At 33.9% G+C, this 20,302-nt stretch overlaps 1 protein-coding gene across 1 annotated transcript in view; it reads left to right on the forward strand.

Annotated features, from left to right (window-relative positions):
* MTX2 (metaxin 2) overlaps window positions 1–18,918 on the forward strand; it is a 94,441-nt gene extending 75,523 nt beyond the window's left edge. The window contains exons 5-10 of the mRNA XM_036745117.1: window positions 3,181–3,257; window positions 4,349–4,441; window positions 5,635–5,673; window positions 6,091–6,216; window positions 7,490–7,566; window positions 15,316–18,918. Coding sequence (XP_036601012.1) covers window positions 3,181–3,257; window positions 4,349–4,441; window positions 5,635–5,673; window positions 6,091–6,216; window positions 7,490–7,566; window positions 15,316–15,499 — 596 coding nt within the window. The 3' untranslated portion in view covers window positions 15,500–18,918. The remainder of the gene's footprint in view (window positions 1–3,180; window positions 3,258–4,348; window positions 4,442–5,634; window positions 5,674–6,090; window positions 6,217–7,489; window positions 7,567–15,315) is intronic.
* The last annotated feature ends 1,384 nt before the right edge of the window (window positions 18,919–20,302 follow it).

The following is a 20,302-nucleotide window of genomic DNA, read 5'->3' on the forward strand; positions in this document are numbered from 1 at the left end:
AATCTTATTTCTCTGAATGCTGAGAGTACTTTTTTAGATTGTAGGTCTTAGGATGCTATTATATTAACGTTGCTGCTTTTCTGATATTTTCATGTCTATTTGTCATTTCTGAGATATAAAATGACAAATATAATGACAAAAATAAAATGACAATATTTATCATTTAAAATGCCATTACACAGCATGGGCTAAGCAATTTTAGTTCATTTAATTTAAATATATGGACTAGTGTAGTGCTGCATGCTCTCCAAAATAAATGAATTCCAAATGCAGTTGACATGATTATTATAATGCTATGGCAATAATTACACCTAGGTAGAAGTGTCTCTCATGAATGCATCAGTTGGTAGTAACCAACTGATGCAAATATGTTGCAGTGCTTTTTGGGAAAAACAATACCCTGTCATTGTAGAGGCAATTGAATGAAGTGTAGTGTTAAATATTATTTCCATCCCAAGTGTAGCAATAAAAGAAATAAGCTGAGAATGAGAATGATCCCTCCACCTACTTTCCACTTCAACGTTCCTCTTGAATAGTGTCTAAATCTGTAGACTTAATGACTGTCTACTTTAGTAAGAGTCCCACTTTTAATGTGTAGCTTCCATGTTTTTATTTCCTGAACTACTCCATTTGTTAACAGTAATTTTTCTCATAAAATCTCACAGATATCTTTAAGTAAACATTTTATTGAGCAACAACAATAATAAATATTTGCATACTTACAGTGGTATGAGGTTTACAAAGCAATGTCCTCACTATCTTACAAAGTTGATAGGACAGTATTATTATTTACATTTTGCAAATGAGGAAACTGAACCTTTGAGAGAATGAGTGACCACCTTCCCATAGTCATACAGCAAGTATGTTCTTGAGGCAGAATTTGAATCCAGATTTCCTGACTTCAGGTCCAGTATTCAAGGTAATAATTCCTCATGAATTATTATTATTTTTTTCCATTATGAAAGGCATTGCAGTTTGGGTGAGATGAAGAGGATTGTGTGTGTGAGACTTTATCTTTAAATGGTCCTTTGAGCACAAATTCCAGTTGATCTTTCCTGGATAACCAATGTTGATGATAACCAAAGATGATAACATAGGATCTCGTATAAAAGACTATTGTACTGGTAGCTACAATTAAAATCTTAAGTAGGAAGAAATCTTGAGAAGCCATCTACTTCATCCACCTGTTTCTAAAGAAGGCTACCCTTTATCTTGGTCTGACCTTTTTTTAAAAGACAATTTTCAGCATTCATTTTTTAAACTTCCTTGAGTTGCACATTTTTCTCCCTCCTTCCCTTCCCCCTCCTTAAAATGGTAAGCAATTTGATATAGGTTTTATATATATATATATATATATATATATATATATATATATATATATATATATATATATATATATATATATGCAGTCAGAACATCTGTCCCTTTAAAGACTTTTAAGAGAGAAGATTCCTCAAACTTCCTTGGTGTCGTGATCTTGTTAACTTTGCACAGAAATGGAGGGAACACTTTAAATAGAAGCCAAGCCGAGACCAGCGCTTACTTTACATCCTGTGAAAAGCATGAAACTCAGAGTTTTCTTTTGTGAAGAGAATAATTCAGACAGTGTCACATGATTGGTGCCAGACAACGACAGCCTCAGTGTGCAGATGTCAGATACCTGCAAAATAATCAGGCGATAGCTTTGTTTCCAATTCTAAACAAAGTTGGTGGTGTAAAAAGTAAAGTTGTGTTTCATCTCCCCCACGTATCCTCGGTCATAATTATTGATCCAAATTATTTTTGTGGTAAGGATAAAAAATTAAATTTTATTTTAAAATTAAGCATACTGGGAAATTACTCTCAGTTTTGCCTGTTCATAGAACCCTTTCATTCATAAATTATTTTCATTCATGAAACAGTCAGAGAAGGATGTGGGGTATTTATAGCTTAAATTAGTATAGTCATTTTCAAGTAAGACATGATAAGACTAAGAAGGAAGAGGTAACATGGTATTGAGTAGAAACAAGAATTGTTTTTTTCTAATAAGATTTATAAAATGAGGATCAGGAATGCCAAACTACTTCCTTCCACTGGCCACAGTAGAAGTATGTTTCAAATAAATCTATTGAGTTGTAGTTCAAAAAGGCCTGCATTTCTTTTGTAATGCATTTTATGCTATAGATGCAGATGAGGCTTTTGTTGGTGCAGTGCACCTCATCCATTACCCTTAGGCTGACTGTGAGCCAGAGAGAAGCAAATCTATTGAAAGGGAGCATGAAGGAGCCTGCTGTTACTGTGAACTCTGTTTGAACTAGGTCTGACAGCAGGTTTCATCCTCTGGCCTTTGAGGCAGATTTTTTTTCATTTTTGGTAAATATTTTGCTCATATAAATTCTAATAGTATTACCTAGGTTTGATATGCATTGAAATAAAGTACTAAATGTTTGATGTGGTGGTCAGTTTTTTAAAATCCATAGCAACTCTTTCTCTTCCCCTCAACTCTCCGCCCCCAACCCCCACATTGGCAGAATATATTGTATTATTCAGTTCACAGATTAATAGACTTTGACAAAAGTGACTATGAGACATAATAATAGAGTATTAAAAATAAATGATACTAAATATCCTTGGTACATGTTTCAATGATTTAGAATCAGTGGGAATTTTAAAATGGAAGGTTTTAAAAATGTCTTTTAAATCATATAAAGAATACTATCAGAACACGACTATATTCTGAGAGGATTTATTGCCAATATAGTATATTATCTTTTTATTCTTTTTGAGATTGCTCAGTATTTCTGAGTACATGCCTTCCCCAGTGATTTGAAGTAGTCTTAAATTCTTAGATTATAATAATCTGCTAGATTGCCTAGGAAAAGGAAGAGAAGATGCTGGTGACAATAATAACAACATCTAGCATTTACATGGTGTTCTAGGACTTGCAAAGCATTCTACGTATGTTATCTCATTTGATCCTCAGGACACCACTGGGAGACACTGTGGATGTCAAACTTCAGATTTGGGGACAGTTTGTTCTTTTCCTTTCAAAACTGTAGCCTTTATCAAAAATTGATAGACCAGGATAAATTTTTATGAAATTCAGGATGTACCATTTTAACAAATTTGTATATTAATGCATTAATTTTTTTCATATAAACTTTAGTTTGTCCCAAAACAACCTTTATTTTTCCTCAACAGGTAAAGTACCTTTTATTCATGTGGGAAATCAAGTCGTATCAGAACTTGGTCCAATAGTCCAATTCGTAAAAGCCAAGGTAATAAAAAGATATTAAATGCATTTGATCACAACTACTATTAAATGAGTCATTCATCATTCTTTAGCATGTCTTAACATTTACATTGATTTTAACCTAGGTTTATGAAATGTCAATATAAACTAGTGGGGAAATTTTTCTAAAATATTAATTTTTTCCCTACTATAAATTATTGGCAAATGGTAGTTTGGTAAATATTTTTCTAACTTACTATAGATAGTTTCAGTCATAAAAAAATTGAAATATTATAAAATGTCAGATTTTCTAACTAGGAGGGTTACTTTATCCTAGTTATTTCACCTTAAATTTACTCAGTTTGGACTGTTACTGTATGCATGTTTGCTGTTGGTTGATTCCCAATTCCATTAAGAATACGGGTCTAACACATCTTTGTATCATACTTTTATTTCTTGGCAACAGGTATGGTACTTTTAGAAAAGATGCATTGTATGCTTAAGCCTTAAAATTGTAGCTAATAAAAGCCTTTGCTTCTTGCATTCTTGTCCTTGTAAAAGCATCATTTGTGCATTAAGCAGTATATATTTATATTTAGTGCTTTGACTTCCATTTGTAAGTACACTGAGTTGCCTTATAGGTAAAATCACCTTTTAACAAAGTTTGCTTTCTTTATTTCAGTTGCTAAATCCCTTTGGATGGCAAGCCAAACGAGACTTACTTAGAGTGAATTCTAGCCTATAATAAAGAGTGTTATTAGCAGTTACCCAGTTTCCCAAGGATTCAATAACCGTTATGATTTTATTTTGTTGAGGGGGAGGGGTAGAAGTAAATACATAATGGAAAAATTGCATTGTGGATAGATTTGACACTTTGGCAAATAAAAGCTACTATAGTATTTAAGTGACTTTGTTATATTCAGCTAAAAGGTACTTGCTATGACAGAAAAGTATCTGAGACTAATTTGCATACTTGTGCATCAGTGAATATAAGGTTTTATTCATGGTGTCATTTTAAAGATTTTACACACTTTAAAAAATATTTTGGGAGATTAATATGATAGGAAAATAACTGGAAGTTTTAATATAGTTTGATACAATATAATGCTTAAAAATTTTTTTTTAAATTCCCTTTAGGGCCATTCTCTTAGTGATGGGTTGGATGAAGTCCAAAAAGCAGAAATGAAAGCCTACATGGAATTAGTCAATAATATGCTGTTGACAGCAGAGGTATAATAAATAATAACTTTGTGTGGTTTTGTGTAAGAAGGTAACAGAAAATATCCTTATTTTCCTGTAAAAAAAAAAAGTAATATCTAGTTTGTTTTATTTTAAATTAAATGATGAAAACAGGTCAGGTTTTGAAAAATTAGGTCATTTAAAAATGCCTGTAAGCTTATTATTATTACTAGTAATAGCAATACTGATAGTGGCTCACATTTATGTAGCTCCACAAAATTTCAAAGTGTTTGGTGCATAAAAAGGCTTGAAGTTGTTCTTCTTTGTGAAACCTTACCTGAAAAGTTAATGAATGTGTTTTTGCATGTTATCAAATAACATGTGTGCTGTAATAATAATAATAACAATAATGGCATTTATGGAGTCCTTTACAAATATTATCTCGCTTTATCCTGATACCAACTATGGCAGACATGGACTCTAGTTATCACCACTTTACAGATGAGGAAACTGAGGCAAACAGAGGTTCCCGAATCACACAGTGAGTGTCTGAATCCAGATCTGAATTCAGGTTTTACTTAACTCCAGGGCCTGTATTCTATCCACTACTTTGGCCAGTTGATATCTAGAGGCCTTTATTAGACTCTAGGATAGACCAGTACAGTCTGTAGGCAAGGTACTTGGGTTCTCTTCAGCTCCTCAGATATCTTGCTGCTTGACTTTGTTTGAATTTCTCTATTTTTAAAGAAATAAGCTATTCAGTTTGCCATTACAAATACAATTGCTGTGGAAATTTTTTTGTATAGGGTAGCACAGCACTGTGGAAGGATCACTGGATAAAGTCAGAGTGTTTGGTTCAAATTCTGACCTGTGTCACCTTGGGCATGTTACTTTTCATCAGTAAGATGAGGGAGTTGCAATAGAGGGAGGCCCCTTCCACATTTGAGCCTCTCAAGACCTTAAATGTACTTGGAGTTTTACAGAGATTCTTTGAGGTTTTCTTAAAAACATCTGTAAAGCAGTTTAAACTCCTTAGAGATGTGCTTTGTGAATAAGAAATAGTTTTTATGAAGTATCACCATTGAATATAATGACTATTTAGAAGTGTTAGCCCAGAGGAAAAGCCCCACAGATGTAGCTTATAAAAAGTTGGCTTATAAAAGTTATAATTGTAAGAAATCATTTTATTCATTTAGTTTTTCTTTCATGTTCCAAAGTTTTAGTGAATGTTCTTTTGTTCCTAGTTGTATCTTCAGTGGTGTGATGAAACTACAGTAGGGGAGGTGAGTGGTTCTGCAACATTTATCTTAATTAAAATTTAATGAGAAAACACTTTTGCTCACAATTGCAAGTCCCTGCTCATAAATGAAACATTGTGGTTTATACCATTAGTGATATAGTTTTTCACTTACTTTAATTTTGCTTGCATATACATTTTAAGGAAGCTGTGTGTCATTGTTTGATATAACTGGTTGTAAAGTACATAAAAGTTTATATATTTTTAAAGAGAATGGTTTAAAATTTTAAATTTTTTAAAGATGCTAGTATTTGTTGTTTCCCTATTCCTGACAAAATGTTCAGTGTATACAAATAGGATCAGCTTTCAAAATACACAGTATTCCCGGAATTTTCTTTTTGAAAATAGCTTTCATTTCTAGAAATAAAATGTTATTTCCCTTTAAAAATTATTTCTGACTTAGATCACTCATTCTCGATATGGATTTCCTTATCCGTGGCCGCTGAACCACATCTTGGCTTATCAAAAACAATGGGAAGTCAAACGCAAGATGAAAGCCATTGGATGGGGGAACAAGACTCTAGATCAGGTCAGTCCAGTAAATACTAAAGTTAAATCTCCAGTTTTCATGTATTTTAAAAAATCCTCAATGACATCATGATTATTTAATGTATTTAAAATACTGAAACATTGTAAAACCAGGAAATCATTTCCCATCATTTCTTTACTTCTTAATAAGGGTGTCCCAAAAGACTTAGTGTAGTTTTAAGCTATTTTAGGACACTTATATGTTAAGCTTTAATAGATTTAGTCTGTACTAAGACTTTTGGGACACACTGTATATATTTTAACTTAGTCATACAACTTTGAACTTATCTTCCCCCTTCTCTTTGACTTAATTGACAGAAGAATTAGTAGTATTTTTAAGTACTCCAAGACAATATAATTTTTTTCAGTCCTTGTGTTGGCAAATGAGCTTTGTCCTTACTCATGGTTACTTTTAACCCTGTCCAGCAGCATCAGAAATAGCTGTTTGTCACAAGGAATAAGGATGGAGCAAAGAAAATTTATCAAAACACTAATGGAAAAACAACTCAGACATGTTCAACTGATGATAGACTAGACGTGTTATACGAGATGGGAAAAGGCATCAAGATTGTACACAGAATAATATAAGTATATTGATCTATAAGTGAATATTCCTCCTGTTGCTTAATCTAATATGCAAGTATTTGGAAAAAATAGCATTTACCTGAAGATATTTTAAAATTTTTGGATTTCAGTATGTGGCATTTAAAGGTAGCCATCTCTCAAATATTCTCCCAGGGTGTGCCATACTATTAAACTATTATTTCTGTGTTAGAGATATGGATGGACTAGGCTTCAGTGCCTTAACAGAGCTGTGATTTCATTAATGTGGATACCTCCACCTGCACTGACATAAATTATAACCTTTCTATACTTTAGTAGTTGGTTTCACTTAGTTTCGATTTGTCTGAAAGATTGACGTCCTCATGGCAAACCTTTTGATGCTATGCCTCTTCTGAATTAGTCTTTACAGCCTTGATTGAACCAGCCAAAGTTTACAGAGCCTTTCAGAAATCCAAATCATCTCCATTCCATAAGAGGATTTAGAATATAGTTTGACTTAAATTTTATAGACATGTAAACACACATGCACACATATGTAGATGTGCGTAAAGTATTTTTCTATAAATATATTTTCTACTCATACTTACATTTATATGGCTCCTCATTCAGAATTCCACTATAGAATATTATGTGAATGAATTTTTACAGATAAAATTTCATTGCTTTGGTAATTAAAGCATTATTTTTCTGGGTTCTTTTGAATATGCTAGGTCTTAGAAGATGTAGACCAGTGCTGTCAAGCTCTTTCTCAGAGACTAGGAACACAACCTTATTTCTTCAATAAGCAGTAAGTAATTTTATTTCATGTGACGGTGCTTAAAGTATAGTATGTTGCATAAAGTTGGCATGATTAATAGAAATGTTATAATGTCATTTATAGGTTTGGCATATATAGGATAAAATTCTCTAATTTCTTTAAAAATATGCTACAGTGTAGAACAATTATAGGTGGATACAGGAAATATGATATTAATTTGAAGTTTATTAGAATGCAGTAGCACTTTTATTTAGCACAGAGCTTAAAGTATTCAGGTGAGTTTTTGTAGAAGGAATAATGGTAGTAGCAAAGACAGATGCTTTGGAGAGAACATTTGGGATGATGAAAGGCTTTGAAATCATGTCAGATGAAGACTGGTCGAAGGAACTGGAGATATTTAGCACGGAGAAGAAAATACTTGGGGAGGAAGGGCATATAAGATCAAATCCCATTTTTGACGCTTATTGCTTGTGTGACCTTGGGCAAGTCAACCTTCCTGGTCCTCAGTTTTGTTGTCTGTAAAACAAGGGAGTTGCATTATGTGGCCTCTGAGATGAGGTCCCTTATACCTTTTAGGTACCTTAGGTATTTTCTTGTCCAACCCCCTTCTGAGGCCTAGAGAGATTTAAATGACTTGTCCAAAGTCATTCAGGTGGGAAGTACCAGATCTAGGATTTGAATGCAGGTCCTCTGACGCCAGAACTTTCATTCTTCGCCTTATACCACTTCTCTACACCCTTCACCCCTATTCCCCCATCGCAACTGCCTTCACATATTTGAGAATAGTTCTCTGATGTGGAAAAGAGATTCCTCTTTCTCTGCTTGTCTTTAGAGAGCACAACCAGGAGCATGTTGTAGAGAGAGGTTTTGATTTGATGTAAAATGAAACTTCCTAACAATTAGTGATATCCGAAAAAAGGAGCAGCCCCTCCAGAGAGGGTTTTGAGCCAAGACCAAATGACTGCTTATCTGATAGATTGTAAGGGAATTCTTGGTCAGTCAGCTTGGACTTGGTGGTCTCTGAGGTCTTTTCCAACAATGAGATTCTGTGAATGAGCAGAATATGTAACTCTTTACTGTCTTTTATTTAATAGCTGCTTTCCTATGTTGTTAAATAACAAATAATAGAAACTACAATATACATGAGAAGTATGTCATAGATTAGAATTTTTAAGAGAATTGTTACTTATAAGTAAAATTAACATGTTAAAATTTATCCTTGATATAAATGTAGCTTGATCATTAGCAGAGTAAAATATGTGGTAAAACTGAAATGAATAAACTTTTGTGAAAAAATGTACCTCTAAGAAGAAATTGCTATTTGCTTTTTCTCCCACCTTCTGGTAAAACACAATGATGCTTTTCTATATAGTGAGGTACCCCGAGGCTAAAAAAAGACTAATTAGAATTTCCCATTGCCTTCTGAAGGGATGAATTATACACGCGCGCGCACACACACATACATACATTTATGTAAATTGGGAACATTATTTTATTGCCATCAAAGTTTTTTTTAAAGTTAATGAAAGTGTTTAGACAGCAAAGAAGTGAAGATAAAGGACTACAAACTTGAAAATACAGATGTTATGAATTTCATGTTTTGCTATAAAAAGATATTTCTATATATGCTTTTTTTTTAAAGAATCACTTTCTAATATAGATAAAGAATATAATTTTCTCTTTTCCCCACCTGAATTACAGTTTTAAAATATGTCATTATATCATGGAGAATTCCGTCACCTGGTTTTATGATCAAGTTTGTCTAAATTGAGTTAGTATTCATAAACCCAGGGGTTTGTTTTAAAATTCTAATTCACTGAATTTTCTTACTCTTATTTTTCACAGCTTTACTCTTTGATTATTAATGACATTTTTGTAAGTTGCATTTTCATGTATATATCAAACATTTATTTGGGAGACTCTGTCTGGCTATGTGGCCAGCTTTTAAATATTTAAAATATATAACCTGAAGCACAAGCAAAACAAGATATATGTTAGAAATATTAAAATGCAATTTAGGGCCTATTGATCCCTGAAGCAGAAAGGTCACAGAGTTCAAATTAAGAAAGCCTGATAGGTACAACCTACAGTTATGCATGTGGTTCTAGGGAAGAAATCACTGTTCTTTGATTGTTGCTATGCAGTTCTTTCCATTAGCGTAGTTCCCAACACAAAAGAAATGTATCCAAATGTTGCTACTCTGTAGTTCCTTTTCTTACTAATTTAGGAATTCTTAAGAGTTGAAAGACCCAGAAGGGGTGTGTTTTACTGTTTGAAGTGCATTATTCTTCTTAAGGGTGGTTTTTGTTATGCACAGCATCCTGGTGGGAGGTATAGAGAACCATCCCAAGCAGTTTGATCCTTAGATCTCAAAGGCAAATAAGTTGATGATCAGAGATCAGTTGGCAGCTGATTTAAGGGAAATATCAAAGTATCTATTTCATCATAATGGGGTACAATTATAATTAAATTCTTAATGATAGCTTTGGATTCAGAACTCAGAACAGGTATAAAAAAGGAAGGCCTGTTTTTAAAGAGTTGAAGGACTTTTGATTGATGTGAAAATGAATTACTTTCAGGAGCACCAGAATAATTTTACTTTAGACAAGCATATATCCTCTTACCATCTACTAGAACTTGGGTTTAAAATCTGGTAAAGAAAGTGGGAGTTGTACACAGAATGTTTAAGTTGCTTAATAGTCAAATACTATGTAGATAAGCTTCATTAAAAAGTAAGTGGTTTTATCTTTTCATTTTACTAAACTAGAATTTCTCTTAAAACATTAGTTCCTGTTGTGGAAAACATGGTAGTTTAGTGGCGTGATTACCAGACCAAGTTTGAGTTGTCAGTATATTATGAATTATAATCTTCTACCAAAATACTGTCTAAAGTTACTGAGTGTACAATAAAGACATAGATAATTATTTACAATATTTTCATTGTGAGATCATAGCTACAGTTATCCCAAACCCCGATTATAACAGGTGACCCCTTCTGACCCCATAGACCTGTACCATTTAGTTCATTCAGAGTAATGAAGTCTCTTCACAAGATAAAGGTAACAATAGTTTTATAAAAAAATGTTATTTCCATCTTTATCTGTCTTTTTCAGTTTATTTCCACCCAAAACTGGAAAAGTGTCTCATTAGCTCCTTTCAAACTCTCATTCATATAGTCTCTCTCCTTGTTCCTCATTAAATTTTTTTGTAGTGTTTCTCCATAAAATAACAGTTAAGCTAGTTAAAGCAACAAATCAAAACTAACAATAGTCATGAAAAAAAATGCTTAAATCACTATATTAAAACAACCCTGAGTTTATACCCCACACTTGTCAGATTGGCTAATATGACAGAAAAGGAAAATGACAGCTGTTGGAGGGGATGCGGGAAAATTGGGACCCTAATGCGCTGTTGGTAGGGTTGTGAACTGGTCCAGCCATTCTGGAGAACAATTTGGAACTATGCCCAGAAGGCAATAAAACTGCATAAAAATCAAAGCAGCTCTTTTTGTGATGGCAAAGAATTGGAAACTGAGGGGGTGCTCATCAGTTGGGGAATGGCTGAACAAATTGTGGCATATGATGTGAAGGAATATTGTTTTGCTATAAGAAATGATGAAAAGAATGGTTTTAGAAAAACCTGGGAAGACGTATATGAACTGATGCAAAGTGAAGAGAACATTGTATAGGAGGACATTGTATACAGTAAAAGCAATGATCAACTGTGAAAGACTTTGCTAATCTAATCAATTCAGTGATTCATGACAATTTCAGAAGGACTTATGATGAAAAGTGCTATCCACCTCTATAGAGAGAGAACTGATGGACATGAAATAGAGATTGAAGCATATTTTTCTTTCTTTTCTTCTCAATGTGGCTAATATTGAATGTTTTGCATGAGTTCATATGTGTAATGAATATTATCTCTTGCTTTCTAAGGGGAGGGGAGGGAGTGGAAAAAGGGAAAGAATTTGGAACTGTGAATAAAAAATTTTTTAAAAGATAGTTTTGAACAAGAAATATGTTTTTCTTCACCTTCTTTCTTCATTACTTTTACATAGATCATAGTTAAATTCACATTATCTCTCCCTGATTCCATAGGGTACATGAAATAGCAGTTAAAAACTATTACCCTCTTAACTTTTTTCCTTCTCAAAGAAACCAATAGTTTTATAGCCTTTTTAGGAAAGACTTTTGAAACGGATGTTACACCAATAACTTCAACCAATTAGGAAAGGAAAGAAATGGCTAAAGGAGTTCCTGTTACTGTAGCATATGGGAAAGAGAGGAAGAGGAAGCAGGACAATGGGAAAGGAAAGAAAAGAGAAAGAATAAATATCAGCAATTCTTTTGGTCACTGGATAAGGGCATTTTTTGGCCATAGCAACTCATGAAGACTAGCTACTAAGCTATCCAGTGGTCTTTGCACTTTGTTGGGGAGAGAGGAAGGATGCAGTATAGCAAACGTATCTCAGGGAACACCAAGTGTGGAGAGGAACTAGAAAGTCAAAAGGACTTGTGTTGTAAAATATTGGAGTAATAGCAGATGTAGCAATACTAAAGAACATACAATGGATTGTAAAAGTATATAAGAAAATATTCAGGGCTTATATGTGATCAAGATACTGGGAATTGAACATTTGGGCATGGTGATGAGGTCTTTGTGAAAGAAAACTCACACAATAGACATACTGTTAGGATGAGGGGAAAAAAGGGGAATCTCAGGAAAGAGACATTTTGACCAAAAGAAAGGAAAAAGAAAGTTGAATACTATACTTGAGACATTTTAAAAAGAGGCTACCCCTTTTTTTATATTGTAGTTTAAATTTTGATATTTAAAGCAGCCAATTAGAACAGATGATGCAAGATAAAGGAGAGATAAGATATATGCCAGCAGCTATAATACAAATAATAAATTAAGTGCTGTGAGAATCCAGAGTAGTTTGGAGAGATCATGTATTTGGGTGATGGGAAAAAAGTTGATGGAAAAGGTGGCATTTGAACCCAGCTTTGAATGATGTTAGATTTCAGCTGGTGGAAATGGGGAAGATGAAGGCTTTCCATCCTTGGGAAATGTGGGCAAAAGCATGAAAGCAAGGACACTGTAGAATTTATTTGGGAAATAGTTAATAATCAAGGCAGCTAAGTGTAGCGGTGGACAGCACTAGGCCTGGAGTCAGGAAAACTTGAGTTCAAATCTAGCTTGAGACACTTTACTCTGTGACCCTGGGCAAGTCATTTAATCTCATTTTCCTTCACTGTAAAATAGGGATAGTAACAGTATCTACCTTGTAGGGTTGTTGTGAGAATCCAATGAGATAATATTTGTAAAGTGCTTAGCACAGTGCCTGGCCTGCAGTAGGTGCTAAATAATTGTCTATTTCCTTCCCTTAGTCTTCTTTGCCTAGAATGTAGGATATGTGAAAATGAGTATATTTGTATGTCCTCTCAGAATATTTTTGGTAAATTTTCTAAATATAAATGAGATATATTCGAAAGGTTTAAAAATTCTTAGAAAGTGATTGCTTTATGCATCCAGGTTTTCTTTGGCAAGCAGAAGAGCTTTCTTGTGTTTTCCTTTAACTTTGTATGGTGTAGAGAAGATAAAAGATAATGAGAAAGGGCAACAGCAGTGTATTGAGTTGATTAAATGGTGAAAGACAAAATTTGGGGTGGAAATGCACATTTTAAAAGAAGAAAACTGGAGTACATTGTGTGTATAGAACACTTTCTGAAAATAAACACTTGTAGAAATTGCTTTGATGTTTTTGGGTAAGATGTGATAACAATAGCAGCATGTAAATGTGAATAAAGTTGGCTTTAGTTTGTTTCAGTAAACTGTGTTCTACTTCCTATTTCAGTGTTCTAAAGTAACTTTCCACAAAGTTGCAAAAAATATGTAGCATCAGATCAATTTTTGTATGTCATGTTCATACATAATTCAGCACCTTTGGGATTACTATAGATAAATCTTTCCAGCAAATAATATTTTGGACATTTCAAATACATTTCCAGATCTCTGTAATTTGAAAACACTTCATATTTTTTGTTATAATCTTCACTGATCTCATGGGGTAACCCGTATTTGAGGTCCTTCCTATCAGGGCTGCGGGATATTGGGTTTAGCTTCCCTTGGGTTTGAATCTATAAAGCAAAATGCTATAGAAATATTTGGGGGAAATAGGAAAATCAGGGTTCAAGGTACTTCCCTAAACTTCCCTAGTCTTTTCTCCAATGCTTTTGTTCCCCACGTAGTTGTAGTTCTTTTCAGGGGTTAACCCTTTGTTGCATCTTCACCTTACTATCTCTCTTTGTAGCCCCTGGATAAAAAATCCTTGCCTTAATTAGGATAGGATAGGAATTAGACCTTTGATTTCATTGTTATAGGGAATTCCCAGGTGAGGTAACACCTCTGCTGATGTGCCTTCTCTGCGACTTGTAGCTTAGAGCATTGCCTAGGACACTGAGATTAAATGACTTGGTCTAGGTTACACAGTCAGGATATGTCAAAGGTGGGACTTTAACCCAGGTCTTCCTGGCTCTGAGACCAGCTCTCCATGTACCATGGCATGCTTCCTAACTTACTTAAAGAGACCACTTGTTAATTCCTCAGGGGCCCAACTTTCCTCTTAAGCAAGCCTACATATTTGATTCATATCATTGCCAAATGAAGGTGGCACAGGTAGAATATTGGGAAAATGTATGAATATATGGGTGCCTGTACCCTACTGATGTTGGTTCATTGTGCGTCATCCTCGTACACAAGGGATAATGCACTTCTTTGCTATTCAGAATTAGTCGGAGCTGTTCTATATTAAGTAGTAGTATAACCTTTATTAAGCACCAATTATGTGCAAAGGATATGGCATACGGAGTAAATTTAGTCATAGTCTCTAAGAAACTTATATTCTAGGAGGGGAGAGTAAGATACCAGCTGATAACTATAATATGCAATACTATACTACATAAATGCATTAGAAAGTTGTAAGACCGAGTTCTTTATGAAGTCTGAGGGGAAAATTTGTTACCAAGCAAGAAGATGAGGGAAAATGTCTGGGATGAGGTAGTGTTTGAACTAATAGTGGAAAACGTTTTGATATTAGATTATTGAGTTGATTAAATGATGAAAAGACAACTACTTGAGGAAGATGTGCATTTTAAGTGTGAGGAAGATATCTCTGAAAGAAATGATACTAAAAGTGCTGAGGAAAGAAAGTTGGAATAAAGTCCTTAAAAATGATACAGTCAAAATAATCTAGGACCTTTTTTTGTTTGTTTTGGTTTTTTAGTGTTGTGTATTACACCTAGATTATATATATATATATATATGCATATATATGCGTATGTATATATATATATATATATGTGTGTGTGTGTGTATGTATGTATGCATATAATTGTTGATGCGCATTTAGCCCAAATTTATTTTCTTACTTCAGGATAGTACCATTACACAAAACAAATCAAAGAACTGGTTAATCTTTTAAAAATATGCTACCAAGCAAAATAAAGTAAATGCAGTCCTATTTTGTTGTGGCTTAATTTAAGGCCTACTTAGTCCTCTCTGTGACTATTTTTGAATTTGTGCATGATTTTATGTAAGAAATTATTCAAAGCTAAATAAAGAAATCTGCCATTGTAATCATGAAAAACAAGTATTCATACTTCTTTACATTGTAGTTTAAATTTGATATTTAAAACAGGCAATAGGAATATGTTAAGACTGATGTTGCAAACTAAGATGTGCTGCATTTTGTCAACACTTCCCTTCATTTTTTAGGCCAACTGAACTTGATGCCCTGGTCTTTGGCCATCTCTTCACCATCCTTACCACTCAGTTGACCAACGATGAACTCTCTGAAAAGGTGAAAAATTACAGCAACCTACTTGCTTTCTGTAGAAGAATTGAACAGAACTACTTTGGAGAAAATGGGAAAGGACGCATCCCCCTCAGGTTGGCCTAGAGAGACTTGTTGGATTAGAAGTCTAAGTCTTAAATTAGGTTCAACTTCATGATTAGAATAGTATCAGAATTTTAAAGATGAACACAGCTTTTAGAAACCTCCATGTGTATAACAGACCCTTTATATGTATTTTGTAGCCAGTGAACATACTAAACAATTCTGAATTGCTCTATTGTATTCCAGATTATGTTTGTTTCCTTGAAACATGTATGCACATAAAAATAAAGCTTTAACTGTGATACAAGTTTTCCCCCCCAGTTGCTGTCGGCTTTATGCATGTGAATTGAAAAAGTGCTTTAAGTTCTTCTCAGGGCAAAAGACAAGACACTGAAGGTGCTCTTGCTGGTTAGATGAATATTGGCCATGGGGAAAAAAATGGTCATTTTAGGACTGAATAAATATACACTTAGAAAATTTGCCTATTTACAAGATGTTTAGTTCACATACTAGTTTAATATTTTGAAAAGTCATTCTTGTCTGAAATCAGTTGGATGAAAAGAGAAACTTCAGAATGCAGGTAAAGTAGATTTGATAAAGGAATAACTCTACTTTGTGACACTTAGATCAGAGAACATAGATTTAGAGCTGGAAGGGACCTCATATTTTGATAAGAATTTTTCTTAATGATATTTCCCCTTAAAATTACTAATCACAAATTAGTCGTGTGATTACAAGAGACCATTAAGTTTATGGAACCTAGAGAATAGTCATGAAAGTGGTTGAAAGTTTTTATTTTTATTTTTCTGATTTAGGTTTTTGCTTTATGTTTAAACTTCCCCTCCTGCCCCCCCCCCCCCCCCGACACTCCCCCGTCCCCTCCCCAAATAAGCAAAACACTGGAATGGATTAGTTGACAACAGTTATTCTTTCCCCCAGTGGAAAACATTCTTCTTATTGATGGGAAGTTTTAGCATATAAATATTTTCAGAAAATTCTGTTTTTGCTATGTACTTCAGGTACATACTATAACTCTTTCTTTGCTTTATTCTCAGTCCTCCTCCCCCCCACCCTCACCCCCAAATCACATGCTTGGAAATCTTTATTTAGTCTCTAATGCTGTTTTATTTAGGTTTTTTTTGTCCTTTTAAGCCTTTATTTTTAAAAGTCTCTAATTCTCAGTTACTTTGGTTTTCTTTAAGACCTATTTTGTCCTAATTCTTTTTTTATAAATCCTTATTCCTTAAAGATTTTTACAATTTCACCATGTTATTAATTTGGTAATCTTTTATCTTCTGTGCATACTTTTGTACTTTTGATATTCTTTCTGGATCATTTAGTACATGGAACCTAGGCTATTTCTTGATGCTTTTTGGATGGAAAGGCATGAATATTAGCACAAAGTGCATTTTTATCGTTATTATTGCAATTTGCTCTCTTCTTTCTCTTAAGATAAAGAGCTTTTGGAGACTGTGGCTGTTTATCCTAAACTGAGATTTCTGCTCTTATTTAAGACTTACTATCTATGGATCACTTTAGGTCTCCTTGCTGTCCTCTGTCAAGGTGAATCAGCATCAAGGCAAAATGCATTAGAAAATGGAAACCTTGACATCCCATTATGGTGATTCAGTTTCCTGCCTTTACCTTTTAAATTGGAGCATTTAAAGCCAAGTCACAGTAGCTAAAAATTATCACTGAAAAGTCAGCGCTGCTTGTTCCCATTCTGCTTGCTGACAAAAAAAGCTAGATGTGTGTTTGGTTGTCTTTTTTTTTTCTCCCTGCCAAATGTTTGAGGTTACTCTGAACACTCTAAAAGTAGCATACTGCCCTGTTTTCTGAATTTTAATGTGTAATTTTACAGAATGACTCATTAGGATATTGAGTAGAAAAGAATTATTGTAGTCAAGAGATACTATCCACACAGTGTTAATGTACTTTGAGTTTCTTATATGAATAGAATAATATTTGTAAAGACCTTAGTACACAGTACCTGGTGCATAGTAGATGCTTAAAAATTCCTTCCTTCCAACCTAACAATTTCCTAACTTCTTTCCAAAATTTCTCCCTTCCTCCCTCCCATTTGTTCTAATTCAAATTATTTCTGTGAAGCTTTTTTCTTTAAAAGTCTTATCTGACTACCTTTTGATTCTTTAAACCTTTGGACAAGCAGATTTTTTTTTTTTAACATCATGGCTTATGAGTTGAGCAGGACCCTATTAGGAGTCATCAACTCAATTCTTTCATTTTGCATATGAGGAAACTACAGCCCAGAAAGACAGTGACTTGTCTAAAGTCATCTAGTAGTAACAAAGCCAAATTATTAGTTAATATTTCTGTAGATACCCTAAATTTGGGGAAAATGGATGGGAATGTTCAAGTTCATTTATGACTTTTTGTTCCTGATAATGTTGATTGACTGGTGGTTAATGGAATATTTCATAAGCACCTACTATTTGCTGAAAAATAGTTACTAAGTAGCTGGTTATTTGAATTCTTCAAGTTTATTCAATATTAGAAGAAAGCTTATGAGTGGAATGTCAACATTTTAAACTATTTGTCGTTACAGTGTTTTAAAAGTAATAGGGCAGTGCATGTACGGTTTTGTGTTTTAGCTTGTCTGACTTTTCATATATATACATATTTGTATATTATGGTTTGTAAATTATATGGACTCTCAAATAAAAGGAAATGCTAAATGATATTTAGAATTACATAAACGACACACCCATCCCATTTAAATTCCTGAATGTTTGAATCATTTTTTATGTAGGCTTTATGTTAAACTGACATTTAACCCTGTATACTCTTAGTCATTTGGTCTGAAGCCCTGTTCATGTAATACTTTATTGTCCTACTAAAGGTGGTAACTAGAGCTGTAATGTAATTGGATGAAAGTCTTTATATCTCTTAGTCTGGGGTGTCTTGCTTTTACGTAATTTAACTTATTTTCCTTCTGAAGATGTTTTCGCTGTCCTTTTTCTTTTCTTTCTTTTTTTTTAAGCTTTGATTAAGTAGCCGCAGTGCCAAACATAATGAAAGTCTATTCTGTTAGTGGATAATCTTCCATAGAGCTGTGTGACTTGAGTTAATATAATTCACCTATGCAAAATCTCTATATCTATAAAATATGGACAATGTTCGTGACCTAATTATTTCCCTAGAGGTTTTTTGTTTTTCTTTCTAAGAACGACGTTTGGAAATTGCCATGACTTCCTTGGAGAGGATTGGTATTCTTAAAAGTCACATCAGTAGGAACAAAAGCAAAAGTCTTTTCTGAGAGCATAATTATATTCACGACCCAGATCTTTATCATGTTTCCCCAAAACGCAAATATCAATATTAAAAATCAAAATAACAGTGTGTGGACTTTTAAAAAAAATCTGTAATGAACAAATGACATTGCTGAATACTTGCTTTTTATTTGAGCATTAACTGTCATTTTGGAGATAAAAATAATTAAAAATAAAATACCTTTTACATGATTCCTGAGAAGGATTTTGTGTGTCATTCGTGCAATAATTTAAAACCTTTTTGCCATCTGTTGGATATAGTTATCATCATTCTGTAGGAGAGGTTTGAGCCTCTTGTTACAGGTTAAACCACAAGAATGTCTTGCTTAATGATTTCAGTTTTTACACAAACCAGCTGCGGAGATCAATTGTCACTAATACAAAGAGTTGGACACATATTCCACCTGTTTTTTTTTTTCTCCTAGTGGCATTCCTGATTTGTTACAAGGTTTTGTAATGCTCACTTTCACCATGTTACAGAATAACCTCAAAACGATTTTGTAAATCTTGGAATGCCCAATAATGGGCATATCACATCTGCTGCGTTTGGTGTGGTGTCTACTCTATACAGATACATTTAATATTTTATATGCTTAACATTCTCTTAAGTAAACTTACACCTTCTTCTGAGTGGAAGGCAGTGTGCTTCACTGTGAAACCATATTTAGGATAATTTTTTATTTTATTCTGCCAAATTCTGTATACAGGATGACCCCAAAGTTTTAAAGCTTAAACCTGCACAAAGACTTTGGGATCCCTGTATAGGATGTACTGGTTGATTGAATATTCTGGATCAATAGGAAATTACCATATAAATACAAGCATACATATGTGTATGTACGTATATAGACATACTTTAGCTTGCATATATCTAAATGTGTTTGTATATATACATATCTGCTAGATATACCTGCTGTGTTATATACCTGGTGTGTGTGTGTGTGTGTCTGTCTGTCTGTGTCTGTGTCTCCAATGATTGGTAATATGGTATAATGTTTAGTTTGCTGCCCTTGGAGTCAGGAAGATCTGGGTTCATATTCCACCTCTGATAATAAGTGTTTGTATAATCATGGACAAGTCACCCTAAGTGTTGCAAGCCTTGTTCTCCTCATCTGTAAAATGGTTGGGTTTGCGTCTAAGGTCTCTTCCAGCTTTAAATCTCTGATCCTGCAATTTGAGGGAATTGCTGAGCACATTGTGGCCTATGAATATTGTACTGTAAGAAAAGACAAATAAGGGGAATTCAGAGAGACAAAGATTTGGCTGAATTAATGCCAAATTATCAGAGCTGGGAGGTTGGTATAGGCAGTGGCTTTCCATAATGTAAATCAAAGTTACACTGTAAGAGAGCAGAATTCTGGTTAAATGCATTGGATCTTGATTGAGAGGACAGATGATGAAGCACGTGTTTATTCTTGCCATAGAGATGAGACATTAACAGTGGAGAATGTGGTGTGTGTGTTTGTGTGTGTAGACACAGTCAGCAATGGGTTTTGTGTCATTTGGGCTTTGCTTCACCTTTGTCTAAGGGTGGAATTTATTGGGTGGCAGAGAAGATACACACACACACACACAC

This window comes from Trichosurus vulpecula, chromosome 2 (genome assembly GCF_011100635.1).
Source record: "Trichosurus vulpecula isolate mTriVul1 chromosome 2, mTriVul1.pri, whole genome shotgun sequence".
NCBI classification, from domain to species: domain Eukaryota; kingdom Metazoa; phylum Chordata; class Mammalia; order Diprotodontia; family Phalangeridae; genus Trichosurus; species Trichosurus vulpecula.